The sequence below is a fragment of the Salvelinus alpinus genome, chromosome 6 (genome assembly GCF_045679555.1).
Source record: "Salvelinus alpinus chromosome 6, SLU_Salpinus.1, whole genome shotgun sequence".
Taxonomy (NCBI): Eukaryota; Metazoa; Chordata; class Actinopteri; order Salmoniformes; family Salmonidae; genus Salvelinus; species Salvelinus alpinus.
In genome coordinates, this window is record NC_092091.1 from 92,065,193 (window position 1) to 92,089,345 (window position 24,153).

A 24,153-nucleotide genomic window follows, 5' to 3' on the forward strand; every position below is an offset into this window, starting at 1 on the left:
ACACAAAACAAGCCACCTATATATGATTCTCAATCAGGGACAACGATTGACAGCTGTCTCTGATTGAGAACCATATTAGGCTGGACATAGAAACAGACAAACTAGACACACAACATAGAATTCCCACCCAGCTCACGTCCTGACCAACACTAAACAAGCAAAACACATAAGAACTCTGGTCAGGACGTTACAGTACCCCCCCCCCCCCCCCCCTGAGGTGCGGACTCCGAACGCACCCCTAAAACTCAAGGGGAGGGTCTGGGTGGGCATCTGTCCGCGGTGGCGGCTCCGGTGGTGGACGAGGACACCACTCCACCACTGTCTTTGTCCCCCTCCTTAGCGTCCTTTGAGTGGCGACCCTCGCCAACGACCTTGGTCTAGGAACCTTTACAAAGGTCCCCCATAGATTTAGGAGACAGCTCGGGACAGAGGGGTAGCTCAGGACAGAGGGGCAGCTCAGGACAAATGGCAGCTCCGGGCTGAGGGGCAACTCCGGGCTGAGGGGCAGCTCCGGACTGTAGGGCAGCTCATGACTGGAGGGCAGTTCATGACTGGAGGGCAGCTCATGACTGGAGGGCAGCTCATGACTGGAGGGCAGCTCATGACTGGAGGGCAGCTCATGACTGGAGGGCAGCTCATGACTGGAGGGCAGCTCATGACTGGAGGGCAGCTCATGACTGGAGGGCAGCTCATGACTGGAAGGCAGCTCATGACTGGAAGGCAGCTCATGACTGGAAGGCAGCTCATGACTGGAGGGCAGCTCATGACTGAAGGGCAGCTCATGACTGGCTGGCGGCTCTGGCCGCTCCTGACTGGCTGGCGGCTCTGGCAGCTCCTGACTGGCTGGCGGCTCTGGCAGCTCCTGACTGGCTGGCGGCTCTGGCAGCTCCTGACTGGCTGGCGGCTTTGGCAGCTCCTGACTGGCTGGCGGCTCTGGCAGCTCCTGACTGGCTGGCGGCTCTGGCGGCTCCTGACTGACGGACGGCTCTAGCGGCTCCTGACTGACGGACGGCTCTAATGGCTCGGGGCAGACGGGCGGCTCAGATGGCTCGGGGCAGACGGGCGGCTCAGATGGCGCGGGGCAGACGGATGGCTCAGATGGCGCTGGGCAGACGGATGGCTCAGATGGCGCTGGGCAGGCGGATGGCTCAGACGGCGCTGGGCAGGCAGATGGCTCAGACGGCGCTGGGCAGGCAGATGGCTCAGACGGCGCTGGGCAGGCAGATGGCTCAGACGGCGCTGGGCAGGCAGATGGCTCAGACTGCGTTGGGCAGGCAGGCAGTACAGACAGTGCTGGGCAGACGAGCAGTGCAGGCGGCGTTGGGCAGACGGCCGACTCTGACCTGCTGAGGCGCAGAGTAGGCCTGGTGCGTGGTGCCGGAACTAGTGGTACCGGACTAGAGACACGCACCTCAAGGCTAGTGCGGGGAACAGGAACAGGGCACACTGGACTCTCGAGGCGCACTATAGGCCTGGTGCGTGGTACCGGCACTGGTGGTACCGGGCTGAGGGCACGCACCTCAGGGCGAGTGCGGGGAGAAGGAACAGTGCGTACAGGGATCTGGAGACGCACAGGAGGCTTGGTGCGTGGTGCCGGAACTGGAGGTACTGGGCTGGAGACACGCACCATAGGGAGAGTGCGTGGAGGAGGAACAGGGCTCTGAAGATGCACTGGAGATCTTGAGAGCAGGGCTGGCACCATCCGCCCTGGCTGGATCTTCATCCTAGCCCGGCAGATGTGGGGAGCTGGGATCTAAGCATATGCACCGGGGACACCGTGCGCTCCACCGCATAACACGGTGCCTGCCCGGTACGACGCCCTCTCTCTCCACTGGAAGCACGGCTGGGAGAACTATAGCGCCGAGCTGGCAGAGGACCTGCAGGGATAGGAAGGCGCACAGGAGGCCTGGTGCGTGAGGCTGGCACAGTCTTAACCAGACGGCTAGCACGCACCTCAGGACGAGTATGGAGAGCTGTCCCCGGTGACATCAACTCCCCGACACGTTCAGTCGGGCGGATGTCGTGCCTCATGCACCAAACCAGCAAGTCCCTCATAACTCTTTCCTCCAATTTCCCCATTAACTCCTTCACTGTCTCTGCATCGCTCACCTCCAATTCCGTCCTGACCGGCTCCTTACGGTAAGCAGGGGGAGTTGGCTCAGGTCTGACTCCTGACTCTGCCACACTCCCCGTGTGCCCCCCCCAAGAAATTTTTGGGGCTGCCTCTCGGGCCTCCAGCTGCTCTGCCGTGCTAGCGCCTCATAATAGCGCCTCTCTGCCTTCGCTGCCTCCAGCTCTTCTTTGGGGCGGCGATATTCCCCTGGCTCTGCCCAGGGTCCTTTGCCGTCTAGGTCGTCCTCCCATGTCCATTTCTCCAAATAGTGTAGCCTCTCCTGCTGCTGCTGCTGTTGCTGTTGCCCGTTGCTACGCTGCTTGGTCCGAGATTGGTGGGTGGTTCTGTAACGGCGGCCTTCCCTCTCTTCACTAGAAGAGGGGGTGAAACAGGGATCGGACCAACACGCAGCGTAGCCAGTGCTCAACATGTTTAATTAAACAAATAAACAGTGAACACGATACAAAACAAAATAACACAAGTGGCAAACCGATACAGACCTATCTGGTGCAGAACACAAACACAGAGACAGGTAACAACCACCCACAAAATCCCAACACAAAACAAGCCACCTATATATGATTCTCAATCAGGGACAACGATTGACAGCTGTCTCTGATTGAGAACCATATTAGGCTGGACATAGAAACGGACAAACTAGACACACAACATAGAATTCCCACCCAGCTCACGTCCTGACCAACACTAAACAAACAAAACACATAAGAACACTGGTCAGGACGTTACACCAGTGGGATTTTCTGATCATTGTTTAATAACAGAGGTGGTGTTCATTAACGATGTAAAACCCAAAAGCGCATACTGGCATTTTAATATAACTTTATTGAGTGATGCTCACTTCAGGAAATGTTTTAGTTTTTTCTGGGAGAGGTGGAGGTCTCAAAAGGCCAGTTTTGTATCCCTTCAACAGTGGTGGGATATAGGGAAAATCCAGATTCAACAATTCTGTAATCAATACACGAGGAATGTCACCAAGGATATCACCAGATCAATGAAAGCCCTAGAGTTTGAAATAGTGGAACTCATGACGTTGCTTGAGACCACAGGAGATCGAGGCCATACTCAGGCCCTCAAGAGGAGAAAAGCTGCATTGGCAGACCTGCTGGGTATCAGAGCACAGGGGGCATTGGTGAGAAGTAAGTTTCAGGGAATATCTGAAATGGATGCCTCATCCAAATTTTTCTTTGGTTTAGAGAAAAAGAATGGACAAAGAAAAATTATTCATTGTCTCAAATCAGCTGTTGGACAAGAGCTCACTAGCCCTAGTGAAATTAGAAAGAGGGCAGTAGAGTTCTATGCTGAGCTCTACAAGTGTGAGTACAAAGAGGATAAAACAGTGACACAGCAGTTCTTTGATGGGCTCCCAAAGGTGGCTGCAGAAGCTCAGGTTGAGCTTGAGCAACCATTGTCTTTGCAGGATTTATACACTGCATTAAAAGGCATGGAAAATGGAAGGGCACCAGGCATTGATGGGCTTCCCGTTGACTTTTTTAAGTCTTTTTGGGCTATGTTGGGAGAGGATTGGCTAGCAGTAGTTAATGATAGTTTAACCGGAGGGTTACTACCAATAAGCTGCAGAAGGGCTGTCCTCACCCTACTGCCCAAAAAGGGTGACCCTAGGGAGGTGAAGAACTGGAGGCCGGTGGCTTTATTGTGCACTGATTATAAGATATTGTCAAAGGCTTTGTCCAACAGGCTGAGGGAGGTGATGGAGGAAATCATACATACGGACCAGTCCTACTGTGTTCCTGGCAGGCAGATAGGGGATAACATTTCTCTAATTCGTGATTTTTTGGACGTCTCTAGGGCTATTGGGTTGGATGCTGGTCTAATTTCAATTGATCAGGAAAAGGCATTTGACCGAGTTGAACATCAATATTTATGGCACACGTTTGAGGCGTTTGGGATCAGCTCTGGTTTTATTACCATGATAAAGGTGATATATGGTGACATTGAAAGTGTATTGAAAGTTAACGGGGGTTTGAGTGCTCCTTTTAAAGTGTGTAGAGGTATTAGGCAGGGATGTTCTTTGTCAGGAATGTTATATGCCATTGCTATAGAGCCACTACTAAATAGCATTAGAAGTCGCATTGCAGGGGTGTACCTTTCAGGGGATATTCCTCCTATTCGTCTCTCAGCCTATGCTAATGATGTAGTTGTGTTAGTGAAAAATCAAGCGGAGGTGGATAGTTTGAGTCTAACGGTTGATCGTTTTAGGGGAATATCCTCTGCAAAGGTAAATTGGGAAAAGAGTTGTGCTTTACAGATTGGAGAATGGTCTGGAGGGATCATGGCTTTGCCAGGGGGGCTAGAATGGTGTAAGGGAGGTTTTAAGTATCTTGGAGTGTACCTAGGAGATGAGGGGACTATGGAAAAAAATTGGAGTGGGGTGGTTGAAATGGTGGAAGGGAGGATGAGGAGATGGCGTTGGTTACTATCTCGTATGTCATATAGGGGGCGCACTATTATAGTTAACAATGTGATTGCCTCTGCACTGTGGCATCGGTTGTCAGTTTTAGAACCACCATCTGGCCTTCTGGCTAAGATACAGGCAATTATTGTGGATTTCTTTTGGGATAAATATCACTGGGTTCCACAAAGTGTTTTGTATTTGTCAAAAGAGGAGGGGGGACAAGGTCTTGTACATCTTGCTAGTAGGGCTGCTGCTTTCCGGTTTCAGTTTATTCAAAGGTGATTTATGGACCGGAAAATGTGGTGTGGAGAGTGGCAGGTCTTGTATTACAGCGGGTTGGAGGATTAGGTTTAAAGAAGGCTTTATTTCTGGTTGATAGTAGCCAGATTTCTAGGGAGGGAGTACCTCCGTTTTACAGAGGCCTTCTCAGAGTGTGGAGCATAATGAAGGTGTCCAGACGAACTTCAGCGGAGTGCATTGGCTGTTGGAGGAACCTCTGGTGTATGGGGCAAGACTGGATTGTACAACTGCAGCTGTTCCACATTTCTCCAAGATTCTGGTGAAGGGCAAAATCATCACCTTAAAACAGTTAATGGCCATGGCTGGGCCCGCCTTAATGGATGGAAGACGGGTGGCTGAACATTTGGGGATGAGGTCGGAAAGGATTGTCGGACAAATGCTGGGGAGCTGCAGGAAGGCTCTGTCAGCGGAAGAGTGGGGTATGCTTAGTAGCCACAAGAAGAAGGTACAAGATGAAGACGTCTCATTTCCAAGACTAGGGATTACACCAAATATCCCAGAGTCAGAAAGAAAGGCGTTATTGCTGGATTTGAGAGGGTTGGAGGAGGTGGGTTTGGATGAGGTGAATGGGAAGGACATGTATAGGGGGTGTGTCAAGGTGTTGAATAAAGATAAATTGAAAAATAGAAAAGACACTCCATGGAGGGTAAAATTGGGCATTGATGACAAGGTAAAGCCAGAATGGAGAGCACTGTACAAGCCACCGTTACAAAAGGGTACTGGTGATATGCAATGGAGGGTTTTACATGGCATCATTGCAGTTAATGCTTTTGTATCTGTTATTAACTCAGATGTTAGAGATGGATGTCCTTTTTGTAATATAAGAGAAACCATTTTTCACTGTTTTATGGAGTGTGAGAGGATAAAACCTCTAGTGGAAATGCTGGAATCTTTGTTTAAAGCTGTAGGGGAGTTTTTCAATAACACTGTTTTTATTTTGGGGTTTAAATATAGTAAGCAACAGAAAAGAAAATGTCAAATGTTAAATTTTATTTTGGGACAAGCTAAGATGTCAATTTTTCTGAGTAGGAAACATAAGATAGAAACGGGATATGGGCAGGATGTAAGATGTGTTTTTAAAGGATTAGTGAAAGCAAGAATAAAAGTAGATTTTGAGTTCTTCTCAGCTGTAAAAGATCTCCTATTGTTTGAGGAGAAGTGGGCCTACGAAGGAGCGCTTTGTTTTGTAGAGGAGGGGAAATTATTTTTTGCTGATGAAATAAGTTGAATGTATATGTTATGTATTTATTTTTGTTTAGGAATTACATTTGTTGTTTCATTTCTGAAAAGGCAGTGTGTCATTATTTATGTTAACACTTGAGTATAAAATAATGGTTTTATAAAAACTCAAAACTCTCTCTCCCTCCCTCTCTTCCCCCTCTCTCCCCCCGTCTCTCTCCAGTGCTTTACACAGCAGCAGACTTTATTATTGTTTTCAATGCTCTTCCCTTTGAGGTTCAACGTGGCTGGACTATTATTGTCCTGCCAGACGTATTTGGGTTGACATTTTAGTTAAAGGGAGGTTTCTTGCCAGTTTATTGTGTCTTGTTATTTGAACTGTATTGGTGTGGTACTAATGACATGTGGCCCAGAAGATTGTGGACATTTTAAGGCCTTTGTTTGTCTATGACCCCCCACCATTCATACCCTCTGCACTCCTCCACTGGGAGGTAATACAGAATACTGCAAATCCTCTAATGTTGATGACTGGGTTCTTTCTTGTAAATTGTTTCTATGAAGTTGCCGTTAAATTGCTCTGCCATCATTATAGTATGAGGTATTATTGGTGGGGTTACCCCTGTGCTGTGATGGGTGTTTTAAATGGTGTGTCTTATCTTTTCTCTCCACTGGCTATCTGGCTAACAGGCTACACTCTAGACAGTCTCTTCTGCTGATGTGTGTGTGTCTGGTAGTGGGTCTCTCTCTATCCTACTCTTTTCCTTTCTGCAGGGTTAATACCTGCCTGGCGCCCCAACAAAATCTTTAACCTTTACCTCTCTCTAACAATACCGCTACAAGATTTACCAACACTTGAAGTTTTATATGTCAAATGTTTCTACAAGACAACCACTAGCATCACATAATCACTAACCACCACACATGTTCAGACTCACCTCAGCTGTGAGATGTAGGGCAGACACTGAAGGAAACTCCTCACTTCACTTTCTTCATCTGACCAGCCCTCCAGCTTTAATGGTTTCTTCTCTGGTTGGAGTTTCAGCACTTCTAGGAGGAGGGAGGCCTTTCTCTCTGAGAGGTCTATGGACCAGACTTCAGGAGCTGACTGGTAAACTGGCTGTAATGCTGGAAAGACACTCCTGCCTGTTTGAGTCTCATAGTCCTTCACATATGAGTACAGATCCAGCAGGAAAACACTCCGTCTAGAAATGTCTCCCTCGAGAAAAGGAAAGGTGCTGTAAGTCCACACTGATGATACCAGCTTCAGTGTCTTCTCTCCTGTCTGCTCCTCCCACTCTGCTGCTTGAGACAGGAGATCCACCAGGAACTTGATCTGCTTTGAGGTATCAGACCTCCATGGATAGAAACTGCAACAAGGACAGTAAAAACTGATTCAGACATAGATAAACACATGAAACCAGTCATAGTTAAAGATATATGAAGTAGTTGTACATTTACGTAATGTACTTTGGTTCTTTGTTAAAGTATTTCATTTTAAAGACATTCACAATCTGTGACATATAGTAATGCAACATTAATTATGTCAGGAAATGGGCTGATAAATGTTCCCAGATTCACCAACATGTGTAGTTTTATACGGAGCCTTCACCGTGTGCTGCCACTTTGCATCAGCAGTCAGAAAGGAGGCTCTCTGGGGGGCAGATTGATAGTGTGTGAGCTGCAGAACTCTTGTTTATATTCCCTCTTCCCTCTCTCTCTTACCACGCTCTCTTTCTCCCCCCTCTCTCATCCTCTCTTCCCTCTCTTCCCTCTCCTCTCTCTTCCCCCTCCCTATTTCTCTTCCCCCTTTCTCTTTCTCTTCCCTCCCTCTTTTTTTCTCTTTCCTCTCTCTCTCTCGCTCTCTCTCTCTCTCTCTCTCTTTCTCTTCCCTCTCTCTCTTTTCCCTCTCTCTCTCTCTCTCTCTTACTCTTCCCACTCTCTGGGGGGCGCGGCAGTTTGACAGGGTGCGTTGCTGCAGACGCTAACTAGTGGTTAGAGCTTTGCAACGTAACTTAAAGGTTGCAAGATCGGATCTCCGAGCTGACAAGGTAAAAATATGTTGTTCTGCCCCTGAACAAGGCAGTTAACTTCTTTGGGAAGGGGGGGGGGGGGCAGTATTGAGTAGCTTGGATGAATGCCCAAAGTAAACTACTTGTTAATCAGGCCCAGAATCTAGGATATGCATATAAGTAATACATTTGGATAGAAACCACTCTAAAGTTTCCAAAACTGTTAAAATAATGTCTGTGAGTATAATAGAACTCATATGGCAGGCAAAAACCTGAGAAAAATCCAACCAGGAAGTGGGAGATTTTGAGGGTTGTAGTTTTATAAGTGAATGCCTTACTAATATGCTGTGTCTATGGGGTCAGATTGCACTTCCCAAGGCTTCCAGCAGATGTCAACAGTATTTAGAACGTTGTTTGAGGCTTCTATTGTGGAAAATGAGAGAATAACACCTGTTTTTATTTTAACTTTATTTAACTAGGCAAGTCAGTTAAGAACTAGTGTATCTATCATTTCCTATACAACATGTATTTTTTAGTAATGTTTATGAATAGTTTTTTGGTCAGAATATGTGAGTGTCAGAAAAATATCCGGACGTTGTGGGAAAAAGATGCTACGTTAGCACAATGTATAACCACTGATTTCAGCTCTAAATATGCACATTTTCGAACAAAACATAAGTGTATGTATAACCTGATGTTATAGGACTGTCATCTGATGAAGCTTATCAAGGTTAGTCAAAAATTATATATCTTTTGCTGGTTTGTTACGATCGCTAACTTTTGCTGCTGGTAAATGGCTTGTGTTTCTGGCTGGCTATTGTGAGGCTATTCTGGCTATTGTGGTAAGCACAATATAATGCTATATTGTGTTTTTGCTGTAAAACACTTAAAAAAATCGGAAATATTGGCTGGATTCACAAGATGCTTGTCTGTCATTTGCTGTACACCATGCATTTTTCAGAAATGTTTCATGATGAGTATTTAGGTATTCCACGTTGGTCTCTATAATTACTCTGGCTGCTTCGGTCCTATTGTTGACGGTAGCTGTGATGGTAGCTGCAATGTAAAACTGATTTATAGCTCAAATATGCAAATTTTTCGAACAAAACATAGATTTATTGTGTAACATGTTATAAGACTGTCATCTGATGAAGTTGTTTCTTGGTTAGTTTGGTTGGTTTTCTGCAAGCTACCTGTGCTGTGAAAGAAATGTCTGTGCTTTTTTGGCTGTAAAACATTTTAAAAATCGGACATGTTGACTGGATTCACAAGATGTTTATCTTTCATTTGCTGTATTGGACTTGTTAATGTGTGAGAGTTAAATATTTCAAAAAAATATTTTTTTAATTTCGCGCTCTGCCTTTTCAGTGGAATGTGGGAGGAGTTCCGCTAGCGGAACGCTGGGGCTAGACAGGTTAATGCAATCGCCGTGTTAGAATTCTAAAAATAACTTCATTACAACATGCAGTTTACGTTATGGCGAGAGCGTGCCCAAAATCTGGGCGCAAACTACTAGTTCACATGTTCGACAGATATATGAAATAGCATCATAAAATGGGTCCTACTTTTGATGATCTTCCATCAGAATGTTGTACAAGGGGTCCTTTGTCCAGAACAATCGTTGTTTGGATTTAGAATGTCCTCTTCTCCAGTCAATTAGCACGGAAAGCTAGCAAAGTGGCGCGAAGCTCTCCTTCCTGAACATACGCAGACAAAGCAACACGCCTAACGTCCCGAATAAATTTCAATAATCTAATAAAACTATATTGAAAAAACATACTTTACGATGATATTGTCACATTTATCAAATAAAATCAAAGCCGGAGATATTAGCGGTCTATAACGACAGCTTTCCAGAAGGCAATACCAGGTCCCTTCTCGCGCATTCCAGGAAACAGGAAATGGGTGTCACGTCATGCCAAGAGCTTTTATTCCACCTCAGACCAAGATAAACACTCCATTTCTTCTCTCACTGCCTATTGACATCTAGTGGAAGGTGTATGACGTGCATGTATACTAATACGTATCAAGCCCATTTATAGGCAGGCCCTAGAACAGAGCATCGTTTTCAGGTTCTCCACTTCCTGATCAGGAAGTTTGCTGCCAAATGAGTTCTGTTTTACTCACAGATATAATTCAAACGGTTTTAGAAACTAGAGAGTGTTTTCTATCCAATAGTAATAATAATATGCATATTGTACGAGCAAGAATTGAGTACGAGGCCGTTTAAATTGGGCACGATTTTCCCCCAAAGTGAAAATAGCGCCCTCTGTCCTCAACAGGTTAAAAGATTCAGCAATGGTCTACAACCTTTGAACTCTCTCTCGTAATGGAGAAAAACATGGTCTACTGAGAATCTCTCAAAGTTGGGGTTTTATTCGGAATTGCAGAAAAGGGGCTGTCCCAGGATGCCTGACCCTAACTGGGTTCATGGGCGGTCCTCTGATTTAGTTAAACTCAAAAGGGAATTGGAGTTTCCTTCATTAAACAGTCCAAAATCACATTACATAATTTTACAAACAGTATCATCCTCACTCATTCATCATATACAACATCATATACAACAAAAGTAAACCTCATCTCTGAGGCTATTATATAAACAGCGTTATGGTAATGTCTCCGCACCGTCTCCCATGAGCTTCACCAAATTGTAACAAATGGACCAGTTTGTAGCTGGATTCTTCACCGATCTTTTATACCTTCTCCGGAACATAAATGTTGTTCGGACCTCAAGTTCTGTGAGGTGGAAGAAATTCCTTTGTTCTCTATGAAAATTCAAATTGTCTCTATACTGTGGCCATGAGGAGATAATCTCTTTGAGGAATTTACAACCTCTCTGACCACAGCAGCCTAGTTGTAGGAGGCAGGAAGAGGGGGATGGGGCTTGCTGTACCCAAAGACGGCAACGTCATGACAAAGTTCATATTTATATCCAAATACCTCAGTTTACATTGGCGCCATGTTCAGAAATAAACAAAAACCTCCGGTGAATTTGCAGACAGCCACATCAATTTATAGAAATACACATTATAAACGTTGATAAAAGTTTTTACATGGAATTAAAGATAAACTTGTTCTTATGCAAACGCTTTGTCAGATTTCAAAACAGCTTTACGGCGAAAGCACATTGTTCAATATTCTGAGTACAGCACTCAGGCATCAAAGCTATACAGTTTGGAGTCAACAAAAGTCAGAAATTGCGTTATAAATATTCTCTTACCTTTGCTGATCTTCGTCGGAATGCACTCCCAGAACTCCCACTTCCACAAGAAATGTTTGTTTTGTTCGATAAAGTCCATCTTTATGTCCAAAAACTGCCATTTTGTTCACACCTTTAGTTCACTATTCCATGTGCACAATGCGCGAGCGCCAAATCCAGTTTAAAGGTCAAAAAAGTTCCATTACAGTTCGTAGAAACATGTCAAACGATGTTTACAATCAATCCTTAGGGTATTTTTATAATAAGTCTTCATTAATTTTTCAACCGGACAACAGCGTATTAATTACAGAGGAAAAAGCAGGAACGGCTCGCCCGCGTGACCGCGCAGTAAACAACTCATTGGCCTCCACTTGTTTAAACAGCTCTTCTTCAACAATTGAAGCCTCAAATAACTTTCTGAAGACTGTTGACATCCCTCTCTCCCTCTCTTCCCTCTTCTCTCTCCCTCTTCCCCCTCTCACTCTCTTCTCTTTCTCCCTCTTTCCCTCTTTCCCTCTCTCCCTCTCTCTTTTCTCTCTCTCCCTCTCTCTTCCCCCTCTCTCTCTCTTTCCTCTCTCCTTCCCCTCTCTCTACCTCTCTCTCTCTTCCCCTCTCTCTCCCTCTCTCTCTTCCCCCCTCTCTCTCTCCCTCTCATCCCCTCTCTCCCTCTCTTCCCCTCTTTCCCCTCTCTCTCTCTTCCCCTCTCTCTCTCTCTCTCTCCCTTATCTCCCTCTTCCCTCTCTCCCTCTTTCGCTCCTCTCTCTTCCCTCTCTACCTCCCTCTCTCTTCTCTCTTTTCTCTCCCCTTTCCCTCTCTCCCTCTTTCACTCTTCCTTCTCTCCCTCTGTATTTTCCCTCCCCCTCTCTCTCTCTTCCATCTCCCTCTTTCTCTCCTCCCTCTCTCTTTCCACTTCCCACTCTCTCTTTCCTCTCTCCTTCCCCTCTCTCTCCTTCCCCTCTTTCTCCTTCCGCTCTCTCTCTTCCCCTGTCTCTCTCCCTCTCTCTCCTTCCCCTCTCTCTCTTCCCCTGTCTCTCTCCCTCTCTTCCCCTCTCTCCCGCTCTCTCCCTTCCACTCTCTATCTGCCTCTCTCTCTCCCTCTCTTCCCCTCTTCCCTCTCTCTCTCTCTCTCTTCCCATCTCTCTCCCTCTCTTCCCTGTCTCTCTTGCACCATCTCTTCTCCTTCTCAATCTCTTCCCTCTCTCCTTCTTCTCTCCCCCCTCTCCTTCTTCTCTCCCCCCCTCTCTCTTCCCCTCTCGCTTCCCTCTTCCCCATCGCTCTCCCTCTCTTCCCCCTCTCTCATTCTCTTCCCTCTCTCTCCCTCTCTCGTCCCTCTCTCTCTTCCCCCATCTCTCTCTTCCATATCTGTACTGTATTGATGTGGTACTAATAACATGTGGCCCAGAACATTGTGGACATTTTAAGGCCTTTGTTTGTCTATGACCCTCCACCATGCATACCCTCTGCACTCCTCCACTGGGAGGTAATACAGAATACTGCAAATCCTCTAATGTTGATGACTGGGTTCTTTCTTGTAAATTGTTTCTATGAAGTTGCCGTTAAATTGCTCTGCCATCATTATTGTATGAGGTATTATTGGTGGGGTTACCCCTGTGCTGTGATGGGTGTTTTATATGGTGTGTCTTATCTTTTCTCTCCACTGGCTATCTGGCTAACAGGCTACACTCGAGACAGTCTCTTCTGCTGATGTGTGTGTGTCTGGTAGTGGGTCTCTCTCTATCCTACTATTTACCTTTCTGCAGGGTTAATACCTGCCTGGCGCCCCAACAAAATCTTTACCTTTACCCCTCTCTAATAATACCGCTACAAGATCTACCAACACTTGAAGTGTTATATGTCAAATGTTTCTACAAGATAATAACCACTAGCATCACATAATCACTAACCACCACACATGTTCAGACTCACCTCAGCTGTGAGATGTAGGGCAGACACTGAAGGAAACTCCTCACTTCACTCTCTTCATCTGACCAGCCTCTCAGCTTTACTGGTTTCTTCTCTGGTTGGAGTTTCAGCACTTCTAGGAGGAGGGAGGCATTTCTTTTTGAGAGGTCTATGGACCAGACTGCAGGATTGGCTGACTGGTAAACTGTCTGTAATGCTGGAAAGACACTCCTGCCTGTTTGAGTCTCATAGTCCTTCAAATGTGAGTACAGATCCAGCAGGAAATCACTGTGTTTACAATTGTGTCCATAGGGAAAAGGAAAGGTGCTGGAAGTACACACTGATGATACCAGCTTCAGTGTCTTCTCTCCTGTCTGCTCCTCCCACTCTGCTGCTTGAGACAGGAGATCCACTAGGAACTTGATCCGCTTTGAGGGATCAGACCCCCGTGGACAGAAACTGCAACAAGGACAGTAACAGCTGATCCAGACAATCTGACACTGTGTGATGTGTACACAATCAATTTTAACTAGTAAAAAAAAAACTCTGACATTAGTTAATACTGAACTGAGGACAAACAAGGGACAAAATTAACATAATGAAACATGTAGATATTATTAGATCATAAACATGAGAAAACATCATTATGAAAACCAGATTCACCAACACTTGAAGTTTTATATGTCAAATGTTTCTACAAGATAATAACCACTAGCATCACATAATCACTAACCACCACACATGTTCAGACTCACATCAGCTGTGAGGTGTAGGGCAGACACTGAAGGAAACTCCTCACTTCACTCTCTTCATCTGAACAGTCCTTCAGCTCTATTGGTTTCTTCTCTGGTTGGAGTTTCAGCACTTCTAGGAGGAGGGAGGCCTTTCTCTCTGAGAGGTCTATGGACCAGACTGCAGGAGCTGACTGGTAAACTGGCTGTAATGCTGGAAGGACACTCCTGCCTGTTTGAGTCTCATAGTCCTTCACATATGAGTACAGATCCAGCAGGAAATCACTGTGTTTAGAAGTGTCTCCATAGGCAAAAGGAAAGGTGCTGGAAGTACACACTGATGATACCAGCTTCAGTGTCTTCTCTCCTGTCTGCTCCTCCCACTCTGCTGCTTGAGACAGGAGATCCACCAGGAACTTGATCAGCTTTGAGGGATCAGACCAGTCTGGATAGAAACTGCAACAAGGACAGTAACAGCTGATCCAGACAATCTGACACTGTGTGATGTGTACACAATCAATTTTAACTAATAAATAACAAAACCCAGACATTAGTTAATACTGAACTGAGGACAAACAAGAGACAAAATTAACATGTTGAAACATGTAGACATTATTAGAGTATTGTTACATCATAAACATGAGAAAACATTACTGTGAAAACCAACTCACCTCAGCTGTGAGATGTAGGGCAGACACTGAAGGAAACTCCTCACTTCACTCTCTTCATCTGACCAGCCCTTCAGCTCTACTGGTTTCTTCTCTGGTTGGAGTTTCAGCACTTCTAGGAGGAGGGAGGCCTTTCTCTCTGAGAGGTCTATGGACCAGACTGCAGGACTGGCTGACTGGTAAACTGGCTGTAATGCTGGAAGGACACTCCTGCCTGTTTGAGTCTTATAGTCCTTCACATGTGAGTACAGATCCAGCAGGAAATCACTCTGTTTAGAATTGTCTCCATTGAGAAAAGGAAAGTTTCTGTAAGTACACACTGATGATACCAGCTTCAGTTTCTTCTCTCCTGTCTGCTCCTCCCACTTTGCTGCTTGAGACAGGAGATCCATCAGGAACTTGATCCGCTTTGAGTGTTCAGACCACCACGGACTAAAGCTGCCACAAGGACAGTGACAGCTTATTCAGACAATCTGACACTGTGTGATGTGTACACAATCAATTTTAACTAATAAATAACAAAACTCAGACATTAGTTAATACTGAACTGAGGACAAACAAGAGACAAAATTAACATGTTGAAACATGTAGACATTATTAGAGTATTGTTACATCATAAACATGAGAAAACATTACTATGAAAACCAACTCACCTCAGCTGTGAGATGTAGGACAGACACTGAAGGAAACTCCTCACTTCACTCTCTTCATCTGACCAGACCTTCAGCTGTACTGGTTTCTTCTCTGGTTGGAGTTTCAGCACTTCTAGGAGGAGGGAGGCCTTTCTCTCTGAGAGGTCTATGGACCAGATTGCAGGACTGGCTGACTGGAAAACTGGCTGTAATACTGGAAGGACACTCCTGCCAGTTTGAGTCTCATAGTCCTTCAAATGTGAGTACAGATCCAGCAGGAAATTATATTTCAGATTGCGATATACTTCAGACAGTGACAACACTTTCTCTACAGTTGTTTGTATGGTTCCTCTCTCATGGAGAGCTGCTTGAAGACACAGATTCAGCAGGAATGTCTTCTCTCTCTTTGTCCTCTCTTCAGGGGATCTTCTCTGATCCTGTGGTGGAGCAAAACTACAAGAACAGTTGAACAACAAATAGATTAATATGTGAGAGACTTGATATGCATTTCTGATGGTCACATTATGGTGGGTAAAATACAATGACTATCTTTCTAAACTCATCATCCACATAAATTGTTCTTTAAAATCCTGACTGCAAAGATCCCATATTTTCCAAACAGTATGTTTCTGTTTAGTTTATTAAGTTACTGCAGAAATCTACAAGCTTCCTCTATAAGGGACAGACAACTACAATATCTGAACTGCACTGATCCAACTCACCTCAGCTGTGATATGTAGGACAGACACTGAAGGAAACTCCTCACTTCACTCTCTTCATCTGACCAGCCCTTCAGCTCTACTGGTTTCTTCTCTGGTTGGAGTTTCAGCACTTCTAGGAGGAGGGAGGCCTTTCTCTTTGAGAGGTCTATGGACCAGACTGCAGAAGCTGACTGGTAAACTGGCTGTAATGCTGGAAGGACACTCCTGCCTGTTTGAGTCTCATAGCCCTTCACATGAGAGTACAGATCCAGCAGGATGTCATATCTCTCAGTTTGATACACAGAGAACAGTGACAGAAGTGTATTCACAGTTCTCTGGAACTTTTCTCTGTGATATAGTGCTGCTTGTAGACACAAATCTAGTAGGACTGCTTTCTCTTCTGTGTCCAGTTTTTCAGGGGATCCTCTCTGATGCTGTAGAGGGGTAAACCTGTGACCCATAAAACATAAGAATATCTATGTTCAGATAGAAGCAGGGAGAATGTGACTGCTGCCTCTAATAGACTGAATACTGTTGTCATGTGTGTCCATCTTGTTGTGCTGTTGTAATGTCTTATTTGTCCGTCTTAGCCTTTTGATAGGTTGTCATTGGAAATAGAACAATATGTTCTCAATTGACTTAAATAAAGTAATAGTCACGAAGACATTGAGAAAATATTGGCTATGGAAACACTCACCTGAGCTTGTTGATATTAGGTAGACATTTTAAAATGGTCTTGCTGAGAGGTTCACTGAGAACAGTTCTCTGATCCCTGAGACCTTCACTGAGAACAGTTCTCTGATCCCAGTGTAGAGAGAGATGAACCCCCTCTTGACTCTGTTTCATCACTTCTTCTGCTCTCTCAAACACTCGTCTTTCACCCTGAACTGGAAGGTGCAACTCATTTCCACAGAGACCAAGTAAAGTGGTGAAGTCCATCTCTGCCTCACTGCCCAGCAAAGTTGTCCAGAGTTGACAGAACATTGAGGGGTCAGATGAATCATCAGAGGATGGTCTTTAAAAGATAATAGATTAGAAATTAGATTAAACAGATTATTTCAAAGTAGCATGACACAGAAGTGTTTATAACTCAGTATCTGAATGGAAGAGAATATAAGATATATTTTTTAAAGATGGGTTGCTTCATCCCAATTTCTCTTTCTTTTACTTGTTAATTGGAAATAAACTGGTGAATTAGATAACACAAATATTACCCAAGGTGTCTGACGTTCTTCAGAGAGCCCAGTATCTGCCTTACTCCTTGGTCTGACACAGTGCAGCCGTTCAGGTCCAAGTCAACCTTTCTCTCTGCCGACTGACTGGTCACTGGTCACATAAGAGATAAGACACAAGTTAAAAGACATGAGACTGCACAGCACTGGTGAGGATCAAGATGTTCTCCACTCAGGTCTAGATGATAGTCCAGTTTGTCCAGGAGAAGCAGACAGGCCTCAGAAGACTGATATTCATACAAGCACTGACACAAACAGAACATCTATCTCAGGAGCACCACCTTCTTCATGATCTTGGTTTGTTTGAGATGGAAGAAATGTGTTCACCACTTCCTTGAAGAACCAATCTGACGTCTTCTTGATCTGTTGAGCTGTAACTAGACCGTTTACCAATCTAATATTCCTCTCATTCAGAAGGCCACACAGGAAAGTGTTTTGTGTGTTTCCATTCTTCAGTCTGGCACTTCTCTAGAACCTCTCGGATTTTGTCTGGATTCTGTAAGAGCCAAAGGGCACCAAAGAACTCCTGCATTGTGTAGTGGAGAAATGCATAGTAGGTGTCTGACGCTGTGGGTGAAATCTTAACCATGAATGCCCCCAAGAATGCAAAAATGGACACTGCTTTGTTCACAACTCAGTGTTGTCAAGTTTAACACACTGCTCAACATGACCGAATACAAACAGTGTAGCTATTCCCTCCGCAAGGCAATCAAACAAGCTAAGCGTCAGTATAGAGACAAAGTAGATTCGCAATTCAACGGCTCAGACACAAGAGGTATGTGGCAGGGTCTACAGTCAATCACGGATTACAAAAAGAAAACCAGCCCCGTCGCGGACCAGGATGTCTTGCTCCCAGACAGACTAAATAACTTTTTTGCTCGCTTTGAGGACAATACAGCGCCAATGACACGGCTTGCTACCAAAACCTGCGGGCTCTCCTTCACTGCACCCGACGTGAGAAAAACATTTAAACGTGTTAACCCTCACAAGAATGCAGGCCCAGACGGCATCCCCAGCCGCGTCCTCAGAGCATGCGCAGACCAGCTGGCTGGTGTGTTTACGGACAAATTCAATCAATCCTTATCCCAGTCTACTGTTCCCACATGCTTCAAGAGGGCCAGCATTGTCCCTGTTCCCAAGAAAGCTAAGGTAACTGAGCTAAACGACTACCGCCCTGTAGCACTCACTTCCGTCATCATGAAGTGCTTTGAGAGACTAGTCAAGGACCATATTACCTCCACCCTACCTGACACCCTAGACCCACTACAATTTTCTTACCGCCCCAATACGTCCACAGACGACGCAATCGCAACCACGCTGCACACTGCCCTAACCCATCTGGACAAGAGGAATACCTATGTGAGAATGCTGTTCATCGACTACAGCTCAGCATTTAACACCATAGTACCCTCCAAACTCGTCATCAAGCTCGGGACCCTGGGTCACGACCTCGCCCTGTGCAACTGGGTACTGGACTTCCTGACGGGCCGCCCCCAGGTGATGAGGGTAGGCAACAACTTCTCCACCCCGCTGATCCTCAACACTGGGGCCCCACAAGGGTGCGTTCTGAGCTCTCTCCTGTACTCCCTGTTCACCATCGACTGCGTGGCCATGCACGCCTCCAACTCAATCATCAAGTTTGCAGACAACACTACAGTGGTAGGCTTGATTACCAAAAACAAAAACGACGAGACGGCCTACAGGGAGGAGGTGAGGGCCCTCGGAAGGTGGTTTCAGGAAAATAACCTTACACTCAACGTCAACAAACAAAGGAGATGATCGTGGACTTCAGGAAACAGCAGAGGGAATACCCCCCTATCCACATCGACGGGACAGTAGTGGAGAGGGTCGTAAGTTTTAAGTTCCTCGGCGTACACATCACGGACAAACTGAATTGGTCCACACACACAGACAGCGTGGTGAAGAAGGCGGCTTGTCACCAACAGCACTCACAAACTTTTACAGATGCACAATCGAGAGCATCCTGTCGGGCAGTATCCCCGCCTGGTACTGCAACTGCTCCGCCCACAACCGTAAGGCTCTCCAGAGGGTAGTGAGGTCTGCACAACGCATCACCGGGGGCAAACTACCTGCCCTCCAGGACACCTACACCACCCGATGTCACAGGAAGCCCATAAAGATCATCAAGGACAACAACCACCCGAGCCACTGCCTGTTCACCCCGCTATCATCCAAAAGGCGAGGGCAGTACAGGTGCATCGAAGCAGGGACCGAGAGACTGAAAAACAGCTTCTATCTCAAGGCCATCAGACTGTTATCTTCTTATGGCTGCAGGGCGGTGCCGGTACACTTATGACAACAGCCACTTCAAGTGCAGGGCGCGAAATTCAAAATATATTATTTTTAAATATTTAACTTTCACACATTAACAAGTCCAATACAGCTAATGAAAGATACACATCTTGTGAATCCAGCCAACATGTCCGATTTTTTAAATGTTTTACAGCGAAAACACCACGTATATTTATGTTAGCTCACCACCAAATACAAAAAAGGACAGACATTTTTCACAGCACAGGTAGCATGCACAAAACCAACATAACTAACCAAGATCCAACCAAACTAACCAAGAAACAACTTCATCAGATGACAGTCCTATAACATGTTACACAATAAATCTATGTTTTGTTCGAAAAATGTGCATATTTGAGGTATAAATCAGTTTTACATTGCAGCTAACATCACAGCTACCGTCAGAAATAGCACCGAAGCAGCCAGAGTTATTACAGACACCAACGTCAAATACCTAAATACTCATCATAAAACATTTCTGAAAAATACATGGTGTACTGCAAATGAAAGACAGGCATCTTGTGATTCCAGCCAATATTTCAGATTTTTTAAGTGTTTTACAGCGAAAACACAATATAGCATTATATTAGCTTACCACAATAGCCAGAAACACAAGCCATTTACCAGCAGCAAAAGTTAGCGATCGTAACAAACCAGCAAAAGATATATAATTTTTGACTACCCTTGATAAGCTTCATCAGATGACAGTCCTATAACATCAGGTTATACATACACTTATGTTTTGTTCGAAAATGTGCATATTTAGAGCTGAAATCAGTGGTTATACATTGTGCTAACGTAGCATCTTTTTCCCACAACGTCCGGATATTTATCTGACACTCACATATTCTGACCAAATAACTATTTATAAACATGACTAAAAATACATGTTGTATAGGAAATGATAGATACACTAGTTCTTAATGCAATCGCAGTGTTAGAATTCTAAAAATAACTTTTTTGACATAAGGCTTACGTTATAGCTAGAGCGTGCCCAAAACCTGGGCGCAAAACTAATAGTACACAGTTCGACAGATATATGAAATAGCATCATAAAATGGGTCCAACTTTTGATGAGTTTCCATCAGAATGTTGTACAAGAGGTCCTTTGTCGGGAACAATCGTTGTTTGGTTTTAGAACGTCCTTTGTCCCTCTTGAATTAGCAAGCACACTAGCCAAGTGGCACGAAGCTCTCCTTCCTGAACAAAGGCACACAACGCAACACGCCTAACGTCCCGAATAAATTTCAATAATCTAATAAAACTATATTGAAAAAACATACTTTACGATGATATTGTCACATGTATCAAATAAAATCAAAGCCGGAGATAGTAGTCGCCTATAACGACAGCTTTCCAGAAGGCAATTCCAGGTCCATCCTCGCACTTTCCAGAAAACAGGAAATGGGTGACACGTCATTCCAAGAGGATTTATTCCACCTCAGACCAAGATAATCACTCCATTTCTTCTCTCACTGCCTCTTGACATCTAGTGGAAGGTGTATGACGTGCATGTATACTAATACGTATCATGCCCATTTATAGGCAGGCCCTAGAACAGAGCATCGTTTTCAGACTTTCCACTTCCTGGTCAGGAAGTTTGCTGCCAAATGAGTTCTGTTTTACTCACAGATATAATTCAAACGGTTTTAGAAACTAGAGAGTGTTTTCTATCCAATAGTAATAATAATATGCATATTTTACGAGCAAGAATTGAGTACGAGGCCGTTTGAAATGGGCACCTTTTATCAGAGCTACTCAATACTGCCCCTGCAGCCCAAACAGGTTAAACAGCCACCACTAACATTGAGTGGCTGCTGCCAACATACTGACTCAACTCCAGCCACTTTAATAATGGAAAATTTATGTAAAAAATGTATCACTAGCCACTTTAAAAATTGCCACTTAATATAATGTTAAAAATACCCTACATTACTCATCTCATATGTATATACTGTACTCGATACCATCTACTGCATCGTACCTATGCCGTTCTGTACCATCACTCATTCATATATTTGTATGTACATATTCTTTATCCCTTTACACTTGTGTGTATAAGGTAGTTGTGTATTAGGTAGTTGTTGTGAATTGTTGTTAGATTACTCGTTGGTTATTACTGCATTGTTGGAACTAGAAGCACAAGCATTTTGCTACACTCGCATTAACATCTGCTAACCATGTGTATGTGACAAATAAAAGTTGATTTGATTTGATTTGAAAAGGAGTCAGGCTCAGCACTCAGCATCTGTGTTAAGTAAGCCCTGATGGATTCATCACTGAACCCTTTCACCTCCACTCTGAACCAGTCTGTGGGCCAGTCTGTCAGGAAGTCTTCAGATTGATCTGGTCTGCATGTGATCACAATCTTTGCATCCGGGAGGAGTTTCTCCATGAGGTTCTTTACTACCGACAGAGAGGAGAGGTCTGTGTCTGTGATTCCATCAAATATGATGACAACGTTTTCAGAGTTCTTCTTAATATCCTGTAACACTTCTTCTTTGCTTTCTTCTGGCTCACTGTACATGTTAAAGAGAAGGTCCTCCAGGCTCATATGTTTTCTGTGTGAAATGTCTCTCACACCAAAAAAAAACATGTAATCTAGTTCTCTGTGATATTTCTCTGCCCAGAGGTTCAACATTTGATGGGCGACTGTTGTTTTTCCAATTCCAGGTTTTCCAAAAAGGAGGATTTTTTTCTCATGTGTTTTTAGCAGCTCAGCAGGTGATGTTTCCTGTTTGGCCATGGGGATGAAGCTCTTTAGCTTTTTAGGCCGAGCTTTCTTGCATCTTTTACTCTTCATTTTAATTTCAGAGTCAGATGAATGCACGTCTGTATCTAACACAAGAGGGGTGTAAGAAAAAGTCCCCTCATTTCTACATCTCTCTGGTAGGAGACTACAGCTTTGTTTCCATGCACCCTCTGTGATCTTCCGTGCTTCACATTTCAGCTGTGTCTGATATCTGTGACAGGGTTTTGAACCTAAAATACGGGTATTAACTTCTACTTGGTACTCATCCCGGATCCGGGAGCACCCTCATCAGTAAAAAGGCTGACTAGCATAGCCTAGCATAGCGCCACAAGTAAATACTAGCATCAAAATATCATTAAATCACAAGTCCAAGACACCAGATGAAAGATACACATCTTGTGAATCCAGCCATCATTTCTGATTTTTAAAATGTTTTACAGGGAAGACACAATATGTAAATCTATTAGCTAACCACGATAGCAAAAGACACATCTTTTTTTTGTCCACCATTTTTTTCCTGCATAGGTAGCTATCACAATTTCGACCACATAATGATATAAGTAGTCACTAACCAAGAAATAACTTCATCAGATGACAGTCTGATAACATATTTATTGTATAGCATATGTTTTGTTAGAAAAATGTGCATATTTCAGGTATAAATCACAGTTCTACATTGCAGCTGCAATCTGAAATAGCGTTGATGGAGCCAGAATAAATACAGATACCAACGTCAAATACCTAATTACTCATCATAAAGCATTTCTGAAAAATACACAGCATACAGCAAATGAAAGCCCAACATCTTGTGAATCCAGCCAATATTTCAGATTTTTTAAGTGTTTTACAGCGAAAACACAATATAGCATTATATTAGCTTACCACAATAGCCAGAAACACAAGCAATTTACCAGCAGCAAAGGTTAGCGATCGTAACAATCCAGCAAAAGATATATTATTTTTGACTAACCTGGATAAACTTCATCAGATGACAGTCCTGTAACATCATATTACACAATGCATATAGGTTTTGTTCGAGAATGTGCATATTTAGCAGCACAAATCGTGGTTATACAATGTGATCAGTAGCAACATTTCAGGCATTCTGGCCGGCGCCATCTTGGAGAGGCACCTAATCTAATCGATAACTAATCGTAAACTTGACTAAAAAATACAGGTTGGACAGCAAATGAAAGATGCATTAGTTATTAATGCAACCGCTGTGTTAGATTTTTAAAATTAACGTTACTAGACATACAGTGTGCGTTACAGCCAGACCAGTGCCGAAATTAATGGCGGACAAATCCTTTTACATTTTTCCACAGAAATACGAACAACATCATAAATAGCTCTTACTTTTGGACGAGCTTCCATCAGAATCTTGGGCAAGTTGTCCTTTGTCCAAAAGAATCGTTGCTCGGTTGAAGAACGTCCTCTTCAACTTTGGAAATAGCCGCAAACATTAGCCATGTGGCGCAGACATGCCCAAATCTTCAAAACGCAACAAAAATCAAATTCCGAAAATCGCAATATAATCACATAAACTGATATAACTTGGTTTAAAATAACTTCGTTATGATGTTTCTAACACCTATACCGAATAAAATCAGAGCAGGATATATCTAAGGCCTATAACGTGAGCTTTTCAAAACGCCATCCTAAGGTCCTCTTCTGCGTCATGAAGAAAGTTGAAAAGAGTGCACCCCCCATTCCATGGGCTTTTATAAGGTCTCAGATCTGCCTAGAAACTCCATTCCAATTCTCATTGGTTACTGACATCCAGGGGGAGGTGCATGCAGTTCATGTCGACCCATAGGATACATACAGAGTTTTAAACTGATCCTAGAACAGAGTCAACATTTTCAGATTTTGCAGTACCCGTCAGGAATTTCGCTGCCAAACGAGTTCTGTTTCACTCAGAGAAATATTTCAAACGGTTTTAGAAACTAGAGAGTGTTTTCTATCCAATAGTAATAATAATATGCATA

At 44.2% G+C, this 24,153-nt stretch overlaps 1 protein-coding gene across 5 annotated transcripts in view; it reads right to left on the reverse strand.

Moving 5' to 3' along the window:
* Positions 1-24,153, reverse strand: part of LOC139579589 (uncharacterized) — a 69,049-nt gene that overhangs the window by 28,162 nt on the left and 16,734 nt on the right. For 4 of the 5 annotated variants that reach the window (XM_071408348.1, XM_071408347.1, XM_071408345.1 and 1 more), the window contains exons 2-9: positions 17,083-17,194; positions 16,566-16,883; positions 15,890-16,318; positions 15,189-15,620; positions 14,539-14,973; positions 13,892-14,323; positions 13,161-13,595; positions 6,962-7,393 (exon numbers count right to left, since the gene is read on the reverse strand). In XM_071408348.1, the coding sequence (XP_071264449.1) occupies positions 6,962-7,393; positions 13,161-13,595; positions 13,892-14,323; positions 14,539-14,973; positions 15,189-15,620; positions 15,890-16,318; positions 16,566-16,852 (2,882 nt within the window). In that variant the 5' untranslated portion in view covers positions 16,853-16,883; positions 17,083-17,194. The remainder of the gene's footprint in view (positions 1-6,961; positions 7,394-13,160; positions 13,596-13,891; positions 14,324-14,538; positions 14,974-15,188; positions 15,621-15,889; positions 16,319-16,565; positions 16,884-17,082; positions 17,195-24,153) is intronic. The other variant, XM_071408346.1, reaches the window with a different exon arrangement.